The sequence below is a fragment of the Clinocottus analis genome, unplaced genomic scaffold, assembly GCF_023055335.1.
Source record: "Clinocottus analis isolate CAN_PGR_092001 unplaced genomic scaffold, fCliAna1.0.p SCAF_8, whole genome shotgun sequence".
NCBI classification, from domain to species: Eukaryota; Metazoa; Chordata; class Actinopteri; order Perciformes; family Cottidae; genus Clinocottus; species Clinocottus analis.
The window spans coordinates 17,745,870-17,772,904 of NW_027176240.1; the positions used below are offsets into that span (position 1 = coordinate 17,745,870).

The following is a 27,035-nucleotide window of genomic DNA, read 5'->3' on the forward strand; positions in this document are numbered from 1 at the left end:
GCACTAAAAAGAACAAGCAGGCCATGAAATTAATATGAAAGTCTTAAAATACCTTTCAATAAATAATGGCTTGCACTGCAGATTTAATGTTGAATTCTCCACTGAAAAGTTAACGATATTAAAGATGTGATTTTTTAAAAATATTGCTTTTTTATCCATCAAAACATCATTGAGTCAGTATGAAATGTTCATATTGAGCTCCAGACCTCTTGACTGAAGGTGTCCAGCCGGCTATGGGCTGCAGGTTATCGCTGCAGCCCATAGCCGCATGCTTTAAAGCACAGCCTGCCCCTCTTCCATCTCCGACACCCGAGTAGTCCACAAAGTACGGTCAGAAACCCTTGAGCAACCATTTCTCGACCTGTTTTATAAAGCACAGCATTATATTTGATCAGTGCAAAATGTTACTTTACACTCCCCCCAAAGTGTTATCCTGCCACATAAAAAGGGTCCATGTGTGCTCAATTAAAGCCCAACCTTTTTTAATTTTTTTTATAGAATTTGGATTCCCATGTTGCTGCGCTGGTGCTTCGCAAGGGAGCTTCTTCATCGTCCCCATTTCTGAGCATTCACTTCTACATTTCTTTTCTCCAGGTCTTCTTTTGTCGTACAATCAGCATACATTTTTAAGCAGTCAAACGTGACCTCTTTTCCCCACTCTGTGAAGGTGGACTGGGCTGCTGAAATATAAATGCACCCTTCTCTTGCCCTCTCCTGGGCTCTCATTTTAGCCGTCCGGCTACTACAAGCTCGGATTCTGAGGCAGTCTCCTGTAGGAAATGGTGACTGTGGTCAATGGGGCTGTTAGACACACACACACCCACGCACACACTCACACATACAAACACACACACACACACACACACACACTTCCATTATAAATGGGGATTTTGAATTTGCATGTCGCTCCCGGGCATATCTGTCCCTTTCTTTGTAACAGAGCTTTGTCTTTTTTCAACATTAAGTCCCACCTGTGAGGTGATAAGTCTGTTTTTAGACCTACAGACTCCAACATATGTAAACAGAGAAGAAGTAAAAAGTTTAGTGTTGTGTTTTGGTTTATCAGTATGAGGTGAACTTCGAAACCAAAGTGGAGTTTAAAGTTCCCTCTGGGTGCAGGAAAAACCTCCAAACCATTTTGAAATAATACACTGTTCACACATTTTTACAAACACACACACACACACACACACACACACACACACACACACACACACACACACACACACACACACACACACACACACACAACTATAACTTTGTGGTTCTGTTCAGGCCAGCAGAGAAGGCTTCGCACTGATGACCGCCATTGCTCTAAAAGTTATCACCTGCACAGACACGAACACACAAACACAACACACGTGCATTGGTGGCACTGGGCTCTGTTCACGTTGGATCTGCGTGGCTCTGCTCTGCTGGGGATGCGCACCTTGCCCGGATCACTGACGGCAGACGGCTCCTCCCCGCTCCCTCCTGCCTGAGCTACGCAAAGCAGCGGCTCGGGCACAACTCTCTGCGCGTGTCTCTGACACACAGCACAGGCTGGTCCGCGCGAGAGCCGGAGACGGGAGTCGAGCCGCCCGCTTTGAATGAACGAGGACTCCGTCCCCCTCCCAACTCATGGTGTCTGCTCTCAAATGACTCAGTGATGAGAGTGGCCAAGAGGAGCGACGGACGCTTTTCCTCTTTGTGGACCGGCAGTGCGCCAAAGTGCGCTCCGTGCTTCGGCAGCATCATCACCATCCTCATCGTCCTCCTCCGCCGCTGCTCCTGAGATCAACCCAAACCCTGAGAGGCGCTGTGAGATCCTCCCCGAAACCCCCGTGCGAGGTAACCACATTTTCTTTCTTCCACTTTGTGTGAAATACACCGCTCGAGAACGACACAGAGATTATCTTTCTCTCTCTCTCACACACACACACACACGCACGCACGCACGAACACACTCTTTCACGCAATACTCTTGACTAAAAGGATGTGTTATGCTTTTGAAATTACGGGCGATTAATTTATCAATTATTGAGCTGGAATAAACCCAGTATCGCCTCGCAGCAAGCGGAGTCTCTGTCATTTTGGAACATGCTCTTTCGTTCGCGCGGAATGAGTTGCCTTGTCTTTTCCCCGACTGCACATCACGTTTAAATCCTCTGTAATAGAATATTGATTCCACTAATTAAAATGCTAGATCGGATGCATTGAATTGAATGGAAGCCTGTATAAGCTCCTAAGAGAGCCGGCTTCACCAGATCCTGTGCAGTGAAAAATCAACTTCACATGCATTCAAAGTTGGGGTTGAAATCAAATAAGTTGGCAGGTTTAAATTAAATTTAGATAACAAGCAAGCCCAAACAGACATAAGTTATTCCTCTAGTGCTGGAGACTGGTGGATTTAAACTGAAGGGTATCAAGCTGTGTCTTGGTAAACACATACAATAAAAAGCACGGTAATTGCCACTTCCCTGCTGGGCAAATGTATGGCTTGTTGATGTGATGCCCTCCTCAGCATCGCATCCCCTGTTTCATGCTTTCAGACTATCATCTGGTGAAATTCCAGCAGCCGTGCACCAACGTCACAGCATGCAAATTGCCACAGGCTGTGCAATTCACCTTTAATTATGAGCATGTGGGTGTTGGCTTGAGAGCTGCTGCAGTGTTTCTCCACGGCATTAAACAAATATACAGGAACAAATGTGCCCCCCTGGCCAATTGTTACCAAAAGCTAATGGAAGGCTGATGGCCGTCTCTCGATACTCAGTGTTAAACCGACTCCCAAACACTCCGGATGGTCACTTTGATTCATGGTTGGTTTACTCGTCATAAAGCAAGCTGGTTGAAGAGTTAATGCAAACATAGAAGGATTAATAGAGTTTTTACTAAAACCTGCTCAGCTGTTAGTCAAGTGTGTGTGCGCTTTATTTAGGATACACAATTATAGTATTTTTTTTTTTATTGTGTGCAGCTTTAGGGATCTACCTAACCCCATAAACCCAGTTGCCTAAACCCTCCACCCACTTCCGACTGAAGATTTTTACCCTTGGGTATTTTTGACTGGGAGAAGTTCTCTGATGAAATTCAAAAGAAACACGCTGTCTCTCAGCAGCAGCAGCAGCCTCATCAGCCCCATCCTATTCTTCAAAGTGGGCTTTAATTGGCCAACGTTTATAGGGTCCATTCTTTTGCAGTCTTTAGTTGTATGAACCGGACTCGGCGACCCTGAGGGTGAAGGTGGGGGGTGTCCCCGATGACTATATGGGCGTAGACTTCTCATCTAACAAGGCACTGTACAACATCAACATGTGTGTATTACACCGGCAAAGCTTTATTCATCCGCCGTCAGCTGGCAGCAGGTCACATTCACTGGGGTCAATCTCTTTAAAATAATAATTATAATCATTTACAAGACATCAAATGCCTTGAAAATGAAAGATATGAGCTGAACATACCAATACAGTTCAAGCACAAACCATGAGTCAATTTGCAAAAGTGGCAGAAGTGGGGGAAAAAATTATACTCATCAAACATAATCGCAACTGAAAGGCAACTCCTCGTCGTGAGAAATGAAATTGTTCAGAAAAGTGGGCAACACATGTACAAACACAGGGCAAAGGGTCAACACGAAAGAAGAGTCGCCCTCGTTATTTTCATACCCGACTGGTCAATATGAATTGGGCGACTGTTTATTTGTCGCTAAACTGGGACGGAGGGGTTGTTTGCTCTGCGCTGTCCTGGAACCAAACAGCTGAGCAATGCCAAACCAGACAGAAAGCAGGATTTTCCTGAAAGTGTTCAGGAGTCTGGTTGTAAAGACGATGGCGGTGCAGGGAGGTGTTGTGATTTCCAAATCCACCAAGAATACCCAAGGTGTCTCGGTGATTTATGACCGGACAAATAAACAGGGGCAGTAGATGTTACAGCGTAATGGCAGGAGAGTTTCATGTGGGAAGGATGGAAAGAGGCAGAGGAGGAGGTGGTGGGGAACAAACTGTTTCTTTTGTTCAATTTCCTGTTATTATGTTTTGTTTGATGGAGTTTATCCAGTTGGCTCCACTTGAGCAAAGAGGGAGGGGAAGAGAAGGACAACACAACAAAAGTAGATTTTCTTTTTCTGCAAGGTTCTTCCATTCATGAGCAATAGAAAACAACAAGAGAATGGAGATGCTGTTTAATGAGGTTGTGGTTTTGGAATTAAAGGATGGCAACTATTAGCTGAGGCACGCAGAGCTATTTGTTAAAATGCAAATGAATGTCGTCAAATTTACTTTTTCTCTCGGTGCTGGGTTGGTTGATTGTCCCTGAGGAGATAAAAGAGCTCTTGCGAAAGAACCAGCGCTGCTGTGAACAGTGATTGATGCGATCTCAACGCCTTAATTTCTCTCCTGATGTCCAACTGAACACACAAAAACATAGAAAAAAATAGTTTTCCCATAGAAAAGTAGATGTCCCTGGTGGTTGGTTTGACTAAAATGTGTATTTAGGCCAAATTGCAATTAATGAAAACATTTGATGGAAATTGGTTTTGTACAGTGATGGCCTCCTCTACAGTTATGTTCTTCGATTGATGCCATACCTGTGTGGGCGGGGTGCTAAAAATACTTTGTCATGTCTCTGTGATTCCACACAGGTTACTGTCCAGTGTTGAAAGTCTGGTCATGTTGTCGTCTTCAAAATGTTATCCATGACAGCAAAAAAAAAAAAAGGCTAATGCTCGCTGGCCTCGCTGCTTTGCATGATTTTAGTTTTTGAGGAGCTGCTAATGGCTCTACAATTGTGAAAATGATATGAAAATAGTGTCTCTTGCTCGCTTGCACTACAAACTTAACAGTGCAATCCAAAATTAACAGCAAAATGAGTCTACCCAAATGTTGAATGTTGTAAAAGGATAAATGCGTGTGATGATACTTGCCCTCTTCCCACTAGAGTTGGCACCATCAACCCAACAACCGGCAATTGCCAATATCCTCAACTCCAGTTTAATGAAAAATAAACAAGATTTCGATGTGAACATTTTCTAGAAAGAGCTGACGCTGCTGGCCCGCGAAGCATTTTCTGAGCTGCCATTTGACAAAAGCCAATAAAATATTTGTCCACTCACCTCAACCCCGCTTCTCACTTGTAGCCGCACAACAAGTTGCAACTGTTTGTTCAACTTTGGCAAATGTCCTCCTGTTAGAACCGAGCGGGACCGCTGACTGTGCGATGGTGCGACGGAGTGGTTTGCTCTCGTTACCTTAGCGACTGGGTTCACCAGGCGCAGGGATCACAATTTCCCGGGCACCTTATTGGACAGAAGCTGTCGGCTGTCATGTGCGTGATGATGCACTTTGATCTGAGCTGGAGATCGCTCCGTCGGCCTCCGAGCAAGAGGACGTACTCGTCGCGCTTTCAGCCGACGCGTTCGACCTCTGACGATTTCTCACCTCTGCCGGCTTCTTGATTTTTGGATATTTACACTGCTGTGATTAGGTTACCCATGGTACAATCACTCATCCGGTATTAGGATGGTAATGTCATACACAGGCTGATTTCTGCATGCGCCTGTGGAGTTGGCTGGATCTCCTGTCAGCCTCCCCTGTGGACTGATTACTGATCAGACTAGCATTTCATATCTGCCTTGTGGGGGGAAATCGGAGGATTAGCAACAACTTCATGCTTATTCCCCAACGTATCTCCCGGGCCTCCAAATCCTGTTGAAGCCATTGTTATTTTAAGTAGCTTGGCAATCGAGCATGGAAGCAAGCTCTAATTCTCCCAAGTCTACGGAGATGCTGGCGTTTTGGAGCACTCCCCCCATCCCTCCTGCGATTCATGCTTTTTTATGATGTAAAAATGACTGAGAAGAGGGGCCATGAAGCTGCCGGCTTCCAGGACCTCTTTACTCCCATCCTTGGTTCATACATAATAGATAAGTCACTGTAACTTACAGTACAGGGGCATAACTAGGCTAATGCCCAGATTTACATATTTGTGCCGAATTCCATAATTCATGAGTGTGCGGCAGAGTGTGCAAAGAGCCACCTTGGTCCATATGCCGTGTGCCACATTTCAGGGGGCTGATACCCACCTTGCGCACCAACAGCGCGAGTATTAAAAAGCAGCGTCGGAGCTGTCGACGGCAGGCACTTGGGAGCTGCGTCTTCATCATCAAAAGAGTCTGAACTCAGCCTTTGGGAAAGCCTTATTAAAGGCAGGCAGAATCAGATGACAGAATCCCACAACAGGCTTTTCCCCTGCTTAATTTAACGCCGTTCGGAAATAATAGGGACGGGGGTGGGAGGAGCGGGTGAAAGAGGAGACGGCGGAGGGCGGGGAGACCTTCTGGTGAACACATTTCACGGGCCCCCTTTCTTCATCAGGGGGTTCAAGAAAGCCTGACGCAGCCGTCATCGGCGAGCGTCGGGAAGTAGATTCATCATCCAAACTTGACGACGGGCTAAGTTATTTATTCATTACCTTTGTTCTCCTCCTGCCTCAGAAGAGCAGGCGGCACGCCAGCCACATCCCTCATTACTGTGTGTCATACATCCATATGTTTTTTAGATCACACCCACGTCTTGTCATATTTGTCAGATTAACAGTATCTGTCACTTCGGAGGGATCACGACCCCATCATGTGGTGTGAGATTTGTTTTGATTCGGATGCCTCTGCTCCGCCATATGTATCAATTTATTTTGTGTGGGTGCGGGTGTGCTTTTTTTTTTTTTTTTTTTTTTTTTTTTGGTGAGGCTGAGGAATTGAAAGTAACAGATTTCCACTGGTTTCTGTTTGCAGAATATTGAAATATGTTCCTCATCTGTGTGATGGCCCCAGAGCAGAATATTTAAGCAACATTTTAATGAAATGAGTTCACTGGAACAAGACCTTTTCCCGTGTGCGTGGAGGCTCTAAGATAATCAGGGACAAGCAGGGGGCTGCTTTTTTAAAGTTCTGCACATCGAAAGACGTCACATCAACGGCTGGATCCTCATTAAAAAGAGAGATCAAGTGTTTGTCAGCCTTTTGGAAAAGAACTACAGGTAAAGCGATGTTAATTCCGCTTCACTTCACGGAGCCATCTCGCCTTTGTCGGCTTTCCTTTTTCTTTGCATATCACTGCTAGTAATTTTAAAGAAGCAGATGAATACTCATGAGAACAAAATGTCAAGCATTGGCCGGTCCTTCTCTTGCCGCCACCGGAAGCAACATTTGACATTTGTTCAATGGGAGAAGATCTGGGTTTGTCTAAACGTGAAATTTGATCTTTAGAGATCATTGATTCAGGCTTATTGTAGGAAGGTCACGCGACTAAGAAAAGCAGCGCGGATCATCTGCTCTCAAATGTATGACCTCGGTGTCCTTCAGATGACAACCTTTAGCCCCGGTGAAGCTCTCAACACAAATGTGCTTTTTGTACAAGTAGAAAACTGATTAGCAAAAGGTCCAAAAGGTGTTTTATGAATAGATATGCCGGGAACAGTAAAAAAGCATTTCACAAAGACTCTCTCTCTCTCACACACACACACACACACACGCACACACACAGATAAGTGCTAGGCACAGAGTGGTCTTCAGAGATAGCTATCTGACCAGTGTTAATGATGTCTCAGTCATGCTTGCTGTCGAAGGGTTTAGCAGCCATCTCTGGAGGCTGTGCGGGGAGCTGTCCACGGTGCTGAATGAGACTGTTCATCATGGTTTCTGGGCGGGAGATGGCCCAGATGAGGGCCTCTCTTTTTTTCCCCATCTCCAGGAATACTGCTCTTCTGACACTAGAAATTGAACATTGAAATATGATATTTCTCTGTCTGTTCAGATGTCGTCCTCCTTGTGTTTTTTGGTGGGGTGCAAAGAGCTGACGCAACACATTTTTACGGAACTATCTGCGGTAAAAGTTGTAATATTCAAAATTAAAATGCCACTTAAAAGTAAGGATTAAATGCTAAAGGGATTGTTAAATACAATAATACTCACTGTTTTGAGATGGAGTCACATCAGCCGCGTCACCAAATCAAGCCAGGGGCCTGAAGTTTGGATGCCAGTGGCCCCTTCCCCACTTCCTACTTGGTATCCCTAAACTTTATCTCACTAGCATTAATAGTGACTATTTCAGACAGCATCCCCATTAACAAGAGTACATCATAGAGAGAATACAATGTGGTGAATCTTTCCACCGGCGGTCATTTCCACAACCTCAGTGAGTGAAGTAATTCAGCTACATAAATTACACGAGTCACACAAAACAACACGACGCAGCTTTTGTAAAAGTGGGGCCCACGATATATGCTGATGAACTGAATATTTGTGCATTTTGAACTGTTAGATGGACAAAACAAGCAAAAGGAAGACCTTATCTTGGGCTTTAGAAAAGTGTGACGTTTTTTTAAATTGCAGCCTCACAATAGAACATAATTATAATATATGTTCATAAATCGTAGTTGCATATTTTATGCGATACCTAAACATGACGCTGTGTTAGAAAGGTGTTTATCTGTGTATATAAAGATATAATCACCGTCTATCTGTTCATGAAACTATAATTTAAAGCTTTCTCAGACATCGGAGACATTCCGACTGGCTTCCTTTTGATTTTTCAGCGTTTTTTTTTTTCAGATTAGTTTATTCCAGTTGAGCGCATTTTTTTTTTCTCCTTATCTTGTAATTATATACTTCCGTTGTTTCCACAAATCTACAGAATGTGTGTAGCGGATGTTCAGCATCTTTAGGATTGAGTCTTTTTTGTTTGGCCAGTTGGTAATTTTGAATAGTAATCATTTGAGTCTAAGTGTATAATAATGACTATTGTCCTATTTGTTTTTAGTTAGTTCGTTGTTTTTAATGATTTTCATCTCTGCAAATAAAAACAACAAAACATTAACTCTTTATTGGGTTTCAGGCAAATGGAAGTAAATAACACACAGCCTAAACCTATTTGAAAATGGTTTGTGTTCAAACAGCTCAACCAGTAAATTGAAGCAAAATGATCATTTTGCACTTTAACCCACTTAATAGTCTGAATTTGAGTGTCAGGTAACAATTCAGGCATGCATGCAGTACAACATGTGTTCAACTATATGTGAATATGCATGAATTATTATCCCTGCTAGGTCCTGTGTGTACCTGTGTCTGTCCGTGGCTTATCATGCATTCTGCCGCACTAAAGTGCATTTTTATTTTGTATTGTCTGTTTGATTTACTTCCATCGGCTGACTCCCCCTATCAGTATGGGGCTCAAGTGATCGGCCAGAGCACATCACCAGCGCTCAGCCGCCAGTTCTCTGGGCTTTAGCCAATTGTGGTGTTGTATTTATTCAACCAAACGTCACAGCAGTGGTCATAGCGGACACACCTGGAAGAGATCTGCGCTCTCCTGAGTGTATCTAGAAAAACATGGCTACATTTTTGCTCATATTTTGAGTGTCACAAAGGGATTTGTGTTTTACATGCTATCTTTATATTTGATAAGATCTTTTTGTTGGTTCTAAGAGTGAGTGTGTGATAATTTTTTTTTTTTAAAAACAACGTGATGACTCGGGGAGAGGAGGTCTGATAAAACTCACTCACCTTCACAATGAGTTTTCCTCACACAACTTCCTCATTACATATCCCCTTCATAAACTGCAGTGTTATTACAAGCTGTGGGCCGTGATGTGCTCCAGAGGTCTGGAGCAGGGCTGGGATTAGGTGGTATGGCATTTGATGGCAGCTTTAAGCTTTAAAGACTGAAGAATAATATACCATCCTCATTACACCAGTACATGCAAAAGTACAGCAGGTTAGCAGTGAGAATGAGCTCACTATGGGTTACAGCTTTGATCGGAAATTGATGAGTGAGAGTAAAAGATGATATGCAAAAGCTCATATTCTCATCTGAAACGCATTTAGAGCTGGAACAATTTGTTGGTTATTTGATAGGCACTCAAATCATTCGGCAAAAGATCTTTCAAAAGAAAGGACAAAAGTTCACTTGTTGCAGCTTCTGAAATGTGAATATTTTCTTCCCTTCTGAGGAAATTTTATTTATAAAGCACATTTCAACAAAAAGGAAATTCAAAGCGCTTTAAATAAATCATCAAAAGATACATAAAGGTACATTTAAATACACAGCCATGACAAATCCAAGAGAATAGAAAATAAATGCAAGCTTAAACACAATGAAGCAGGGACAAAATACAGTAATAAAAGCTACAGTGTAAAACATGATTTTTTTAAAAGTCAACAGCAAACAGTCTCCAGCTTTGATTTAAAAGAAGTGAAAGTAGAAACTTAATGTTCTCTGTGGACAGAAAGCAGACCTGTCCCTATACAGTCAGAGAGGCTCATAAAGGAGCAGAAGATCAGAAATCCCTTCTATGGTAATAAATGTAATGTGATTGGGCCTCAAGCAGAAGTGATGGGCATTTTTCACCATTTTCTCACAGTTGACAGATTGAATATTACAAGTAATCATCATATCAAGGAAATATAGATCTTTTATGACAACTGTGACATTTTTTAACTACCATAAAAGCTTCCTCTAATTTCAATGTGAAGTGTAATATTGGATACAACACTGAGAGACATACTTAGTCTTCTCTCCCAGTTCCTGTTGACGAGTTTCAGTGTGCAGCAGAAGACAAGTTGGGGATGTATTGTTGTTATTCCTACTTTGCTCTTTTTATTCTGCAGGGTTTTTTTTTTAGAAGAAAAGAAATTCCATAGGTGAAGTCGCCACACAGGCACTTTGAATTGAATCCTGCTCAGAGACGTTTGTGCAGCCGTATATGAGGGATTTTTACAGAGCAGCAGAGTTGCATCGGCTTGTGATTTAATGCAAGGAGCACCCCACATTGGAAAAGTCATTGCCCAGCAAATTAAACCATTACCTCCCCAGTTGGAGTTAAATACGGAGAAATTACTCGTTTAATGTCTGATTACTCTCTAATACCGCCATCTAAACAATGGCAACCACTCATTCCCACAAGTCTATTCTGCTTCTTTGCAAGATAAGGGCGGCACTTGCTTGTCAGGGTCGCGGCAAAGTTTTATTAAAAGATGCGCTCTAAGAGCGCATAAGAATTAATCTGTTCGGATTCATTATGAGATGGCTCTCTATTCTGAAGATTCGTCTTCATTATCCAGCCGAGCACCAGGCAGATAACGTCGCCTCATTTGCTTTCCGAGCCTGAATTTTCCCTGAACGATAATGCGGCTCCTCTTTTGTGTGGCTGAGGTAAAGACAAGCAAGCCATTTTCAATATGCACGCAGGATTACAAAGGTTAATCATCAATTTAAAGCTAATCTTCGTTAAATACCAATAGAAGCGCTGCATGTGCGCCAGACAGATATAATCAGGCAAACCCCAAAACAATCCTCTATCTAAATGAAGTGAGAGATGGGTAATCTAGGCTTTACAGCGGGGGTTGATTAGCGAGGACGGGGAGGGCGGCACCACGCTTGTCGACTAACGCTCCCGTGTACTACTCTTTGCAGAATTAAGTTGTTGAATCTTTTGGGCAGACTTAAGAACCTCTTTACATCTTGTTATGTTTGTTTGGGACATGGTTGTGTGTGGGGGACGGGGGGAGTGGTCAAACAAATGGTTTTGGCTGGTAAAGTGTGTTCGGTCTCCACTTGCTGGAGGAAACTCTGAGGTGTCTACTCTCGCTTTATTGTTGCTATGAAGTTGAGATAATTATGGAGTGAAGATTACGCAATCAAGGACTATCTGGGAAAAGTAAGTTATTCATTTTCACTTCTTTGTTTTCCTCAGCTAAGGCAAGACTCTACAGGCCAAAAAAGTGTTTTATTTGACTCAATGGTTGATTTAGAGTTCTTCTGCGCTATATTGCTTCATTAAACATGTCTTCTTTTAGACTAGCGGAAAGAAAACTTAACATGTTTACTACTTTGTCTAGTCGCGTCCGTAAAATGATGTTCGGAAAAAGATGGAATAGATAATTGTCTTAACGTAAGTAATCAACTCGGGAGGTTGCATGGTGATATCTACTAGTACAAGGGTTTACTCTGTTGCCCAACAGTGTGGGGACACAGGACCCCTGCCATGATTTGCTCTGGTCAATCATGTCTGCCAAGTTGATTGAATAGCATTTGAGCCTGGTCGCCTTCATCCCACCTCGTTCATATTTGTCATAATACCAGCAGCTATTGGTTCTATTTGTTATAAAAGTATTGGCAATAAAAGTAAAGTTTGTTGATATTAGGGAAAAACAACATTGCATCTACTACTATACTAAGCCATTTATGTCTCTTGGGCTGGAATTTACAATAATGGGAAATAGAATCAGCTCACCTTAATGGTTCAGGCAGTAATTCCACTGACAAGGTACACTCCTTTAATAGGCCCGCAAGAAAATCAATAACCTGAACTAATTTTCCAAAGGACTCCAGCTCGTCTCGACAAACATTCACACCTTACCAAACAAGCCTCGCAAGCCCATTTTTAAAGGCCGTGTTTCATTGATATTTTGCGGCGAGAACTAAGCAAGACTGCTGTTTGTCTCATCTCTGCGACAAGACGCAGCAACGAAACCGGGCCAATGAGCAATCCTGCAGATGCCCTTTTGATGATTCTTTTTATTCCCCCATTAGGCCTCTGATGCTGGGTCCACAAACTTCTCTAATTAAGAATTCGTCTTCAGCAAATCCACCCATAAAATGGCCCCTTGCTGCAGAACGTGGGGTGATAAAAGGAGTTATTGGGCCTGCGACCTCCTTTGCCTCTTATCTCCCATAAACACTTTGGTTGGTTTTACAGGGCCACGGAGGCGGCGGAACGAGCAATAAGCCAAAGGGGAATAGCGGGGAGGGGACTGATGACTTATTCATGAAGAACGGAGCAACGTGAGGGCACGGAAGAAATTGACAGCGAGAAGTCCTCATAATACAAGTTGTTATGTACTTCTGATAAGACTTGTCCCGAGCTTGAAGCTGATTTAACTTTGGGCTGAATATCAACATGCATGATTCTTTTTTTTTTAAAAGATAAAATGTAGAGTGCTTGTGCTCTTTTTCTTTCGGGGGGTATTAAAAAAATCCTGCCTTCGCCTCACCAGGGCTCTATCATTAGCTCGTGGGTTCACACCAGCGGAGACGAAACCCTTCTCAGCTATGAAAGTCACCCTGCTGAAGTGACATGCTGTTTCATTCCCTCTATCTCCTTAACCTGATTCTGTCACGTCCACAGAACTGCACATGCACGGATATTGTCATAAAGTCGCAGACAGGTCTATTTAAATGAGCCTGAAATGTTTCGCATGCATCTCAACCGCTCTGTTTCCTTTTTTTCATGTGCATTAAATTCATTTAAAACCAGGTGGGACTGTTTATTTTCTTTTCTTCTTTTTTTTTACCCCATCTCAGTTTGTGCGTGCTCCAGTGATTTAAATCCCACCTCCGCTATGCAGGCTGAACACATGGAGTGTACGGCAGGATTGCACTCGAGCCGCTGCAGTTTGCCAGAAAGAACAAGAGGAGAAAGTATACAGTAACAGAGAGCGCCAACACTTGTGGTTAGCCTTCCTTGAAAATGTGTAAACAGAGCCTCGCCGGTAGTGGAGACTGGGCTTTAAAGCAGATGCAAAGCCCAGCTGGCACAAGAGTTTTCATTTCTTCAGAAGGCAGAGAGGAAACGTTGCGCCGAGGTAAGGCCGACTAGCTGCCCGCTGTAAACAATGTAGGGATAGAGCTTGTCAGACCTCTGAAGCTCTACCTGTCAGAGAGCAGGAGAATAGACACAAAGCAGCTCGAGCTGGAGATTGTTACTAAGATAAATACTTCATTACCCTGTAATAGTAAATAATGTTTGAAGTTAGACAGATGAATTTGATTTGCCTCCGATGTACATGTGTCTTGTAAGTGGCCTTTAAGTATGTATGTATGTATGTATATATATGTATATCTCTGGGTTCTCCGACTTCCCCCCACAGTCCAAAGACATGCAGGTTAGGTCAATTGGACTCTAAAGGGCCCGTAGGTGTGAATGTGAGTGTGAATGGTTGTCTGTCTCTGTCCTGTGATGGACAGGAGATGAACCCTGCCTTCGCCCATTGACAGCTGGGATTGGCTCCAGCGTCCCGCGACCCTAAACCGGATAAGAGGTTCCGATAATGGATGGATGGATGAGGAATGAATTGTAGCTGCTTGAGCAAAAATTGTATCGTTCATGAAAGTTAGCTGCATGTTTGTGTCTCATGTTATTGTGTGTTGTTAGTTGGACCAATGCAACACATTTCCCCGTGGGCCTTCAGAACACAATTTTTTTACAAAACTTAATTGTAAGAAAATAATCGTAAGTAATAAAAGTCAAGTTCAAAAAAGTGAAGCCAACATAAACGTACCTTAAACCTGCATTATTTCTTTTGGCCATCAGGGGCGACTCCTCTGGTTTCCTAAAAGAAGTCTGATTGTCTGTATGGACAACAATTTTTTCTGGATTTATTCCCTTCATAAACATTGTAAACATGAGTTTATGGTCTCAATCTCCAGTTTCAAGTCTTTTACAATACAGCATGATGTTCATTTTGTAAATTACGGTCCCATTTACTTATTTCCTCCCCACCTCCCCAACTACCTCCCCAAATAAAAGAGAAATAAAAATGTAACATGGCATGAAAAGGAGAACAAATTAACTGGGCAATAAATATGTGCTATGCCACTGTCAGCAGTAAATTTCCCCATCGCCGCGTTCTGTTATGAATTCAAATGTAATGTATTCAGAGTCATACTTCCTCACCACACACTATGGAGCTTTTGCTGGTGCAAAAAGAAAGATCCATTTTGTGTCACTGATTCCGAGGAAACGTTAGCGCGCCAACAGCGTCAAAACACGTTTGTCTCCTGATGATGATGATGATGATGATGATGTGTCGTGATTAGATTTACACACTTAACTGTTAAGTGAGATTAAGCTGTGTGTGATTATTGAAACGTATACACAGTATATATAACCATTTTGCATTACCTTCGCGGCCCACTGGGTGGTGTTGTGAGGCCCCGCAGTAGGTTCACTATTCTGTAATCTTTTTCAATAGTTTGGTGCACAAAGGGATATTGAAAAAAGTTTAACGGACTATAATACCGGCATTAAGAGATTCCTTCCTAATGCACTTTTAGTGTTAGTATCCAGTGTCAGTTACAGTCTGTACTGTGTCCGCATGTCTTCTTTGTGTTTCCCTCTCGAGCTGCAGTGGAATATTAGACATTTTGCACTAAAAGCAAGCTTTTGATACGTCTGACAACAATGCGCCCAATTATTTTAACAAACTTTCATACTCGTGTGCCAATGAATGACTGAAGCGTCTCGACCTGCTCAGCCCGATCCCTCTGATCACGTTACAATCGATGACCCGCACACGAGGTGACAACTTGGATTACGTATGCAGATGAGGTAGCTCGATACTGTGAAAGTTTCAGCTCAAGGTCATCTGCTGTGGGCTAAACATGACCTTGCAGACGGGTGTGTGTGCTGTTCAGTCTTTCCATTTCAGATTTGTGTTTCTCGCCGTCAAGTTTTCTGCTCCGTGACTTCTCCCAACGAGATCTTACCTTTTCTGATTGTCAGTGAAAAAGTAACCGGCCACCCTTTGTGTGCCGGCAACATCCGGCACAGAGCGTCACAACCAGGGCCCGGCACACATCTCAACTGTACAATGCTTTGACCTCCTGTTGCGAGCACACACAGCACACCGAGCACCGCCGTGGGAGTCGGCTTTAAGTCGAGTGCATTATTATCAGCTCGCGAGCCGCAGCCTGCTGTTGAATCGCTCCAGCGCTTGGCAGCCAACAGCACATCACAGAAGGTCCAGACACTAAAGCTTGAGTTCTGCCGTGCTGAATACATATTTGTGATGGCAGGAAAAACACTGGCAGATCTGTGGCGAGCGCCTTCCAATACAGCGAGCTGTTGTTCTCCAAGTTGTGTGAAACTGCACACACCAGCTGCAGTTTGGGGGAATTAAACATGAGATATCGCAGTTGACCCCCATCCCTTAGTGTAGGTATACCTTGCTTTATATGTATTACACACATCGCCCTGGAGTACCACTTACAGAGTGCATAATTCAAGACTTAGCTGAGGTGGGATTACACTCTATGTATTACTTAATGCTGTTTCATGAGCTGGGAGATTGATGCTGTTTAATAAACAACACTACAAGATCGTAAAACTCCCAAATCATTACGCGTTTTCCTGCGCGTTGCTCATCGGAGCTGTGATGTGTTTGTCAGCACCCAGCAGCCCTTCCCATAGTTTTTTCCCATTAAACTATTCGTCAGATAGGCCTCATCAAAGATTAAGAGCATCCTCACAGTTCATTACAAGATGCCCTGCTTTTTATTTGATGAAGTAATTCATCCATAATGCATGTGCATATTGCAGTTTTTCGCAGGATGCCTGCGAGACTGGAAAGCACCATCGGCTTTCCAAAGGCTTACGCCCAGGAAGAGCGGATGAAGTTGCCGCGCTTGTTTTGATTAAGTCGGCGTTTTGTGGGGCTGCTCCCTCTGCGATGAACCCGTAGAGCAATTACTTTACATGGAGAAGATCGGGCTCATCGTGAGAACGAGGGAGAGGCTCGATGGGGAGGACATGATAAGAATTACAGTAGCATTAAATTGGTGGAGCAGAAATTAGCTTTATCTGCAGCGGTGAGATCTTGACGCTGCGAAAAGCACAGGTGCTTTATCAGAAGTGGCAGGCTGAATGAGGATCATGCGAGCTGCGCTCTGATTGAATTCCTCCTCATAGACTTGTTGTTTCTGACCGAGCCGGCAAACACTTCCCTGAGTGAGTCAGCGGCCCTGGGATTGGCTGCCTTCGCTCATCCAAGGGTGATGAGCGAGTCAGACTATTTTATCTGCGAAAATGCCTCAAGGGAATACAGACAATGTCAGCGGATGCTTGAAATAAATCTCAGGGCATTGACAAATATCAAAGCTAGACTGGCCCAGGGCATGCAGCAGCAGCGCGATGGGCAGGTCAGAGATTGCCAAAGCCACCCGGTATCAGTGGAACAATGGTGTGTTTGGTCCCGGTGACTGCAGGGCCAGCCCCATGGTGAGATACGATTCTCCACACTTCAGGAAAACCCAACAATAATGTATCCACTGTTGGTGCAGGTCTTTATGCAGAATTTGACATTGTAAGCGTGAACATATATTTGTTCGCGAGGCACAGGCCTTCATCAAGTTGGGTGGCTCATGTTCTGCTTGTGCACAGATGGCAGTGGGCAGAAGCATTGGTAATTGAAAGAGACCGTGTTGCACACTGAACCAGCTCTGCTGCAAAGAGGGGGAATAGTTGAAAAGAGTGCGATGCTGTGAAAGTTTAACTCCACGTATAGAAGATCACAGATAAAACACTGTAATTAGTGCCACAGGCTGCATGCGTCTGGGTGTACGAGCAAATGACAGATTACGGAATCCGTAATGAATGCCTTCTGCTGACAAGTGGGTGTGGATTAGGTCATTGTGCTACTCACGAACTCCCGAAATAGCCAACTATTGCTTACACCCGAGCTGCAGTGTAGTTTCTTCTCAAATCATCCTCTCCATCCTTGTGTGGAACACTGCTAAGGTGCCACATAGAACCGCCTACATCTCCGTTGGATTACACTGGTCCTAATTATGGTATTCTCAATGTGGAAAGACTAGTGCAGGTTTCCATCATTCGTCTAATTAATAATAAGGCTCATGAGAGTTTGTGGTGCGGAACGGACATTTTCAAAACACAGGAGGTGCTGTAGGTTGAACCAAGACGGCAAACTTTATCGCTCCTTTCATTCTTACCTTTCACAATAAATGCTCTACACCGCTCATTTCCAAAGACAGGGTTAGGAGAATGTCTGCTATTAAATATTTATATCTGCAAGTACACCTTTGAGTCTCATGAAGAAGCCTGAATGTTTATATTGTTCTGATAATTGTACTTATAACAATGAATCTAATATAAAAATGCTAGTGTATATTCTTTTTTGTTTTACTGATGAGAGGAAAAAAAACAATTCTGCCTACATGTATTTTTTTGGTCTAATTTATGAAATAACAGATGCATGAAACAACAAATGTGCTTTATCGAACGCAGAAACTTACACTTTTCACAATCCATTAATAAAGTCTTTGGGGTCGTAATTGTTTGGCAATAATAAAAAGGTTGGTCCCACGAAATAATTGGGAAACAATAGATGTAGTGTGTGAGTGTGTGTGTGTGTGTGTGTGTGTGTGTGTGTGTGTGTGTGTGTGTGTGTGTGTGTGTGTGTGCGTGCGTGTGCGTGTGTGTGTGTGTGAATGTTGACATGTACAGTACAACGTTTAGTATTCAAATGCAGTCAGTTTTACTTTCTAATATTTTTTACAGTGTGACGATACGTTGATTGGAAATAGATGATGATGTTAACATTGTTGCTGTGATTACAGGAAGTGCTAAAATTATATGAAAGTCTTTTGGGACGGTTTTCCACCAGGTGGCCCCAGAGGAGAGTGTTACTGTGCCGCGGGTCCCAGGGGCGTTGCAGAGACTTACACTCCGTTAAAGCCTTATGAGACAACAGTCTAATCTCAGGAACGCCCGGAGGTCATTTCTTCAAATTACAATTACAAACGTCCAACATGGACACAGAGATGATCTGACGTTAGGGTCAAAGGTCACTACGTTCCATTGTTGTGCCATCTTGGAAGCCAGGTGTCAATTTATGCTCGTTACATGCATACAGCCTTTCAAAATAAACTTCCACCTTCACAGGAACTTCACAGTTACTTTTAGGCAACAAAATAATGAAGTGGTGACAGTTTGAACAGACATGGATGTGAACTAGAACATGACTGGTGGACTGTGGTTCTTATCGTGACACGATAATCCTAGTCATTAAAATTGAGTGTTTGTTAGGATGTACTTGTGGTTTGGTACGAACATAGTCCTTTAAAAGAGGCAAGAGTTGCAGCTTCAATAGATCTCTGAGCCTTTTATCCAGATACATTTGACACATAATCTTGGGAGCCTCCGAATCTTTTATCGTGGTCCACCGAATGCTTGGCGAGGTTAAACAGGAAATCAAGGGCACCTTTGTTGCAGTTTTCTCTGGAGGGTAGAGCATTACTCCCTCTCCAACTGAATTTTCCTGACCAGCCTGGTGATTGAAAGTGACAACTCTCTGTTCTCGCTATTTACCAGTAATGCAAATAGATGGGGACAACTCCCTCATTATTTCTTCACATTATGGTCAAGCAAGCTTCATGGGAGGATTGAACTGCCCAGCAGTGCTCAAGGTGTCCCTTTAAACCCTTGCATGCTGCTTTCCTTAGTGTTTTGAATACTTAACACATGGTGGGAAATTTGGTATTTTACTGTTTTGGTTGCAGAGGACAGTCCAGAAATGAGACATGTGATTAGAGTGTCCTGTTGCACGAGCGATATCATTGAATCTAAGGTAAAGGGAGGGGGAGAAAAGATTACTTCCATCTTATCCTGGGAGCTGGAGTCTTTCGCTGTGTAACAAAAATTAATAAACCGAGCCAGGAATCCCACTGTGAACCAAAATGCATCCATAATTTAGAACCCATCCTGCAAGTGGGAGTGCAGCTTCAGAGTAACAGTTGGATGTGTGTGGGTGGGTAGTACAATGTACTGAGTTTATTTTTTGAGGGCCTGTTGGAGAGACTGGCTGAGGAAGAAAAGAAGGAGCAAAGGGGAAAGTGCAGTAAAAAATGGTGAATGCACTTCTGTGTCCCAAGTGGTAGTGTTTTTTGGGGAGGAAAGGTCACTGTATCTTGCAAGGGATCATGTAACAATGCAGTGAGCTCATGAAACAGAGATACGAGAGGCCGAGATACGAAGAAGGCGAAGGAAAAAAACAGGCTATAGGGAGGTTTGTCTCTGCACTCAATTCTATTTCAAACGACATATTTTGTCTTCGGCCATGCTGAACGCCAACCTCTATTGTAGCTGCATTTGTGTGTTCATGATATGAAAAATAATACTTTCAACATCCTCACTTGAAATTGAACCCATTCAATTGCACAATAAGCCAACCTTTGTAATCAAGCTTTATGGCAGTCGTAATGATTTTGTACTAACGTCTCTAATGAGCGTCCCATTAGGAAAAACAACGCTGCCCTAGTGGAGCCCTCCTCTTTGGATGTAATGAACAGTCTGCTTAGGCGGCAGGCAGCGCTTTTTTATTTTGCTCTGCTGAAGGACAAGTCGTGAAGCCCAGATAATGGTCGGCAAGTGCAGTGCTTGTGTGTGGGGAGGCTTTGTGTTACAGGTTCAAGCAGGAATGCGGTGCAGGTCTGACTTTGTTACGTAAGCGATAGTGCTTTTGTCTGTGCTGAGTTCACTTTTCATTACTCTTCATTGTGCGTCAAGAAGCAGATCCCGCCGTGCGAGGCAGAGAGACATCTTGAGCATGACGTCAAGCTCATGCATGTGAAAACACACTCTGCGAAAACACAACCTAATTTGACTAACAGTTAAGTTCATTAATGACAAGGGCAAGACCCTTTTAGTCTCCAGGTGATCCCTCTCATTCCCAAAATGATTGTCCCTGACCTGAAAATACTAAAATTTACCAAGCTGGTTTGAGAAAGAGGGTGGGGATCAACTGTAATTCCAGAGGTTGATTATGTAAAGGGTGAAGTTACCCAACCATTGGCCTGAGGATACCAGCCACACTACCTAGATAGTCTGTATTTGCTGATACAGCTTATTCAATACTACTGTCATTTCCTGAAATGTAAAATCTGTATTCACCACTGGGACTGGGATTATTTTTATTTGGGCTGACATGAGGCCAGAGGTTGATTGACAGTTGGATTAAAAAAGGCTTCATTGTCACTGATACCTGATCAGCTTTACAGGCTCAGTAATGGCACTGCAGATCCAGCATGTGAGGTAACAAAAGACAGAAAGTATTTGATAAAACGGTGGAAAGCTCATCTTCTTGCTCACAGTCATGCCCTTATACATGGCATTTCCAGTTTCATCAGCATTTCAACACAGTTAAATTTAATTTTGCTCACTCTGGTTTGGCTGCACCTCCATGCTCACATATGTTGGGGAACACGCTGATGCACCTCCAGAGTCCCAAAAGGGAATGCCCCAAAAAAGAAACAAGAGCCAAGATTTGAACCCAGACTGTCTTGCTGTCAGGCAGCAGTGCTTACACTACATCCTTCTCCCAGGTCTTAGTGAGGCCATAGTTCCCGTGGGGTGAAACCTTCCACCCCACAGTGTTCAGAGGAAACACTGGTCGACCTGGTTAAGAGCCTAGCGGACGCTACGTAGGTAACTGCTGTGTGCCTGAGTGAAATGCTGCGAAGATAAGCCTCAAGTATTGAATACAGCAATAAGGCCCAGTGGAATGTGAAACAATGGCTCCTTCCAGGTGGCGGTGAGCTGTGGGAGTAGTCGGGTGGAGGTGAGGAGTGTGAGGAGGGAATTGGATGAGACAGAAAGCTCGACTGGCTGCCTGGCTGTTAGCATTGGACTTGGCAGTTCTCTGCCAGGGAAACGCTGACAGGCAGGCGCGCCTGTCAAAGTGCATAAGTGCCTCCTTGCAACAACCCCGGGCCCTGTGAGGCAGGTCAGCTCTCCTGCACTCGGCTCTCACGCCCAGTCCCACACTCAAGCCACAGGATGGTAGTGTGCAGCGGGGGCGTGTGTCAGAGCCTTTACATGGTTGAGAGACTCTGAAAGGTGAGACAAAGGCCACTGGTGACATTGTAAAAATAAGTTAAACTTTGCTTAATGAGAGGGACTTCTGTGATTACATTGTACTCCTGCTACCAGAGACATAAGTAATATTAATTGCTGGTCACCAAAAACCACTCAAGTAAAGTTATTTTTAACGCATGAGCCCTAAATTGATGATCCTCTTCAAATATGAGGAACTGACAGTCTCTAAACAAAGATGTTTTTAATCAATTTCCAAAGAGCAAAAAAACAGCTCATTGTCTAAAATGAATGTCTTTCTTTTACAATGGTGGACCATTTGGGAATCAAACTATTATTTCTTTACTGTTACGTTAGTATTTTACTCTCTGTACTCTGTACCAACGCTCTGCAGATTAAGTAAGACTGAAATGTCACGAGTTGGTATTTCCAAAACGGAACAGAACAGACTTATGTTTCTCTGTTCAGCAAAATTTGACAGAAAATGTTACAAATAGAAAACAACAAGTGAAGCCTCCCTGCTGCAATAACAACCTTGCAATACCACATTTCCTTGACAATTGACCCTTTTCCATTTTAAAACGCCATTAGCTGTAAGTACAGTAATTCACAGAAAGCGACGCAGGAATTCAGCCTCTTACTGGTCATGCAGAACTCCACTCTGCATTGCTAAGATCCCATCGCAGTGGCTTTAAGTGGCTTTCATAGAATGAGACTGGTTTTGAAAATGCATTGGAATTATCAGTAACTCATTTTTAGCCGACAATATAAGTGTTGAGTGATATGTGCTACCGTATGCATCCAGGGTGTGTGTGTGTGTGTGTGTGTGTGTGTGTGTGTGTGTGTGTGTGTGTGTGTGTGTGTGTGTGTGTGTGAGGGTGTGTGTGTGTGTGTGTGTGTGTGTGTGTGTGTGTGAGGGTGTGTGTGTGTTCCCAGGCAGAGAATGTCTTTGTTTGTTGAGATTACTTTTCTGTGGCCTTTGCTGTGGAAGCTGGATGTTTGCATAGCCCGGCCCTGGTGTTTTGACTAGCACAGTGTAAGCAACAGCTTTCTCAGCTTGTTATCCTCATGAAGTTATCTGAAGACTTTTGTTGTTTTAATGAATTCTGTGACATTTAAAAAGAAAACTCAGTTTTATTCTTATATTCTGCTATTTCAGCTTGTGGTTTCTTGCACCAGAGCTGGGGATCATTTTACATTTGTTATTTCGTGGTTAAAATAAAGGCAAACCTTTTGACAAGAGTACGTTGGAGACAAGAAAAACAACAAGTATTACAATGTTAAACAGGCCTTGTGATAAAAGATGAATAGTTGTGAAGCAAAGACAGTTTGAATTTTCCCATGCTTGTTAAGTGCTCAGCAGCAACATTGTACGTCTAATGTAATGCTCTAAATCCTTCTCCGCATTTCACTGCCCCTCGTATTGATCTTTCTTGGCATGTATAGGAAATCAAAGTCACCTAGCAGTGAGAACTCATCTGATTTCCTGCAATAAATTTGTCTTTATAAGTCTCCAAATGCCTTGATTTCGATGCTTCGGTTGGTATCGATTCGAGTGTGCATTTTGACCCAATAAAGAAAGACAGAGCGCCGGCCTTGTCTCCTGGCCTACAGCCATGCTTGCATATCTCAGACATGTTTTCTAACGAGCTGCCCGGCTAAATGTTTTTCAGCCGGAGAAATTACACTTCCAATTGAAAGTGACTTTATAGAGTTAGAGGAGAAAGCAGATGGAAGAGGGAAGATGAAAAGAGATTCGAAGAAAGATGAATTGAGATTGATACACTTATAACAGACATGGATTGTATTTATGGCTGGATTGCTTTTTCAGGGGAATGAGGAAAGTGCCATTTCAGTATAATACAGACATTCATTCTGCTTTATATGCCTGGAATCTGAAAGCCTTTTCTTCTTTCTTGTGTCTTTGTTCGTCTCTACAGATGTGCTGTGGACTGCCGATGATTTCTCCTCCTCCTTCTCCTCCTCCGGCTCAAATTCAATGGCAGACAAAGACTGCACTTCTCACTGCTCTTGTTATCACTGAGCTCAGGAAGACGGATCTGGTCCACAGCTAAATTGTCACCTTTACTTGCTTCTGTCTTCTGTTCACTCTTTGTACAGTCACTATGGCTTGTTTCCTGGTATCCGCCTTCCTTCTGGTTCTCCAGACCAACGCTGCACCGCTTGAGCTCATCCAGGCAGGATTTGGCATAACGCTGGACCCCATGGACCTTGATGCTGGACTACCGGTCAACGTCTCTGGAGATGTACCCTCGTCTCCGCCCCCGGGGACTAGTAAAAGAGCCCCACACAGTATCATTATTGGGGTGCGCAAGGGCGGCACAAGAGCGCTGTTGGAGATGCTGGACATTCACCCGGAGGTTGCTGCTGCTGCCACCGAGGTGCACTTCTTTGACTGGGATGAGAACTATGACAAGGGCTTCGAGTGGTACCGTGACCTGATGCCATACTCGTACCCGCACCAGATAACTGTTGAGAAAACGCCGGGCTACTTCACGTCACCCCTCGCACCAGAACGCATCTGCGCTATGAACTCGTCCATAAAGCTGCTCCTGATCTTGCGAGACCCGGCCGAGCGTGTCATCTCCGACTACACCCAGGTGTACTTCAACCGTCTGGAGAACCACAAGCCGGTGCAAGCCATCGAGAACCTGTTGGTGCGCAATGGGGCCCTGAATATCCGGTACAAGGCCATTCAGAGGAGCCTGTACGACGTCCACATGCGTAACTGGCTGCGTTACTTTCCCCTGGAACAGGTACACATCGTAGATGGGGACGCTCTGATCCGAGATCCCTTGCCAGAGCTTCAGAAGGTGGAGAGCTTCCTCAACTTGCCCCCAAGGATAGTATCCTCCAACTTCTACTTCAACCAGACCAAGGGGTTTTACTGTATCCGAAGCGATGGGCGAGAGCGCTGTCTGCATGAGTCTAAGGGGCGTCCGCACCCGGCTGTCAACAGCACCGTCCTGCAGCAGCTCCGCTCCTTCCTACAGGAACACAACCGAACCTTCTTCAGGCTGGTGAAGCGCACCTTCGACTGGCAATAAGGAACCCAGATCGGACTCAAGGGAGCTCCTTCCTTGTCTTTGACGAGGACAGACATAAAGGCATAAAGCACTTTACAGAACTGACATCGAAAAAGCCCTTTGAATAGCCTCTTAATACCTTTGGCTGTGATCTCTGGTTTCAGCAGAGCAGTTCTATATTTACATGATAAGGCAAAATAAAAATTAAAAACTGTAACTAGAGGCGTAAGATTAAATGGAAGAATCTCCAAGCTTAATAAGTCATTCTGTCTGTGCTGGAAGCGTTTAAGTGATCAAAATTGCAGTGAAAACACATTCATGGAACTTTTTTCCCTCTCGCTCTCTCTTGTTTGATATTCTTGTTCTTGATAATAAATTGTTCTGCTTTCAAATGTACCAGAAACGTGGCATCTCCGTTTCATTCTGGCAATCAAAAGCCCCAGAGCGCTCTCACCTGTGTTATTTAGGGAATATACTAAGATAGGCAGTGGCGTTAGAATAAGCCTTTGATTTGCTGTGGTGAAAGGTAGACATTAATGCAAGGAAATGGGTACCCTGGAGCGGCGCTTTAGTAGTACAGGAATCACTAATGGCTTTAGACATTGAAGGTAGCCTGTGCCTGCAGCTAAATCAGACAAATCTCCATCGTCAGCAAGCTCCGATCCAGGGAGCTGCGGCTGCATTTTGTGCTGTTTAACAATTTACTCAGGTGTTAAATGTAGTCATTAAATCATATGCTTAAAACATTTACAAATCATACAGCTTCAGAGTAAAAGTGTTGTTTTTTTTTACCCACGTACGATCTCTTTTCTGAATCGTACCTCGCACACAGATTTCCCAGAATCTTGTCATCCCGTACACAACAGATAGACGCGAGTCATGTTTCTTTTATTGATTAGGCTTTAAACAGCAGCCAAAGCTACAGCTCCACTGGGATCTGATTTCCATGTGATCTCCCCACTCCGTCTGCTGGAATAAGCAGACGATACGCAGAATAAGCACGATAACTCTCCTGAGGCAAGTAGTCGCTGATGCTACGCTGGATCTATATCCAGAACAGAACATGGGAGGGAGCATATAGCTGAGGGCTATATGGAAAATATATTTAATAGTTATATGAATAGTGTAGTGCATTGGCAGCTTGGGGTTTAACATTATAATTGGACTGTAAAATTGCGTGAGTGTACTCAAGTTCTTTGTGATGACAAAGGCAGTGCTAAATCCCCCACCACTCATTTGCTCAGGGACTTTTCTCACTTCTGCTCACCAGGGGGCACTTGGACTCCAGAGTAACTCTTGAGGGAACAGCGTGAGGAAACGTGTCTAGACGTTCGCTATCTAGGATCCCCTCTTGTCGATGCACACACAGGTGAGGGGCCTGCGACAGAGACCTCCTGACCCTGGCAGACGCCTGTCTGCTCCGGCATGTATCACCAAGCCACTCACCTGGAAGAGAGCTGCACAAGCGGCCTTGCTCCACCTGCCACAACACACACACACACACACACACACACACACACACACACACACACACACACACACACACACATGCACACAAACACCACTAATCACTCCCAAGGTGTTACGTTGGCGCAGCACAGTGTTTCCATTAAGCAAGTGGCCTGGGAGGACAAAAGGGCATGTTTTGCTTACAATATGAGACTCCAGTTCCCGTTTGAGGCAAGGTTAACAAAGTTTTTTTGTTTTTTTTGCCAAAACACTTGCAACCGTTTAGTGCATCTGTGGCTGTCGAATGCTGCACTCAGCAATGTGTTGTTTAAGGCTAAGGATTTTTTTTAATTTTTTTTTTTTTTACAACAAATCCCCTGAAACTCATTTAATTTCAGCAAATGCAACAATACGGTTTAATGGGGTCCTTCAGGTCTGTATAGTGTATTCAAGCTGTGACTATATAGACCATCTTTTTTGTAGGATAATTCAGTGTTGATTTGTTCACGGGATATGTTGCTGATAATAAAAATGCTAAAATAACACTAGCACAGCAAATGTATCCTATTCTTACTGTGTATAGACCAGAATCTCCATTGTGGTCTTCATATATCAAGACCACATGGAGATTCTGGTCGTTGTTGTGTTATCCTTTAACAAGAGGTTACTGTGAATTTGGCTGTTGTAAAAATGTAACTAGTGGAGGTGGCAAGGTGCTCAGTGTTGCCAGATTAGAAATGGCGAAGTATCGTACCAAAGGCTCAGAATGGTCGTATTTGGAGGATGATTATCGTGCATCTGGCAACACTGAGATCAGTCGACCAATAACAGTTCTTTCTACAGTCAGAGCTCGCGCAACATGGTGGAACGTAAGGGAGATACCGTTTTCAAAACTTG

At 43.7% G+C, this 27,035-nt stretch overlaps 1 protein-coding gene across 1 annotated transcript; it reads left to right on the plus strand.

Moving 5' to 3' along the window:
* The first annotated feature begins 1,529 nt into the window (after positions 1-1,529).
* On the plus strand, positions 1,530-26,637 carry hs3st1l1 (heparan sulfate (glucosamine) 3-O-sulfotransferase 1-like1). Its single transcript, XM_068568215.1, has 2 exons — positions 1,530-1,830; positions 23,583-26,637. Exon 2 carries the CDS (start codon positions 23,769-23,771, stop codon positions 24,708-24,710), a length of 942 nt encoding a protein of 313 aa, XP_068424316.1. The 5' UTR covers positions 1,530-1,830; positions 23,583-23,768; the 3' UTR covers positions 24,711-26,637.
* The last annotated feature ends 398 nt before the right edge of the window (positions 26,638-27,035 follow it).

What these genes read in the sequence shown, in the direction of transcription:
- hs3st1l1 (XM_068568215.1), top strand. Translation starts at nt 23,769, where the DNA reads ATGGCTTGTTTCCTGGTATCCGCCTTCCTTCTGGTTCTCCAGACCAAC.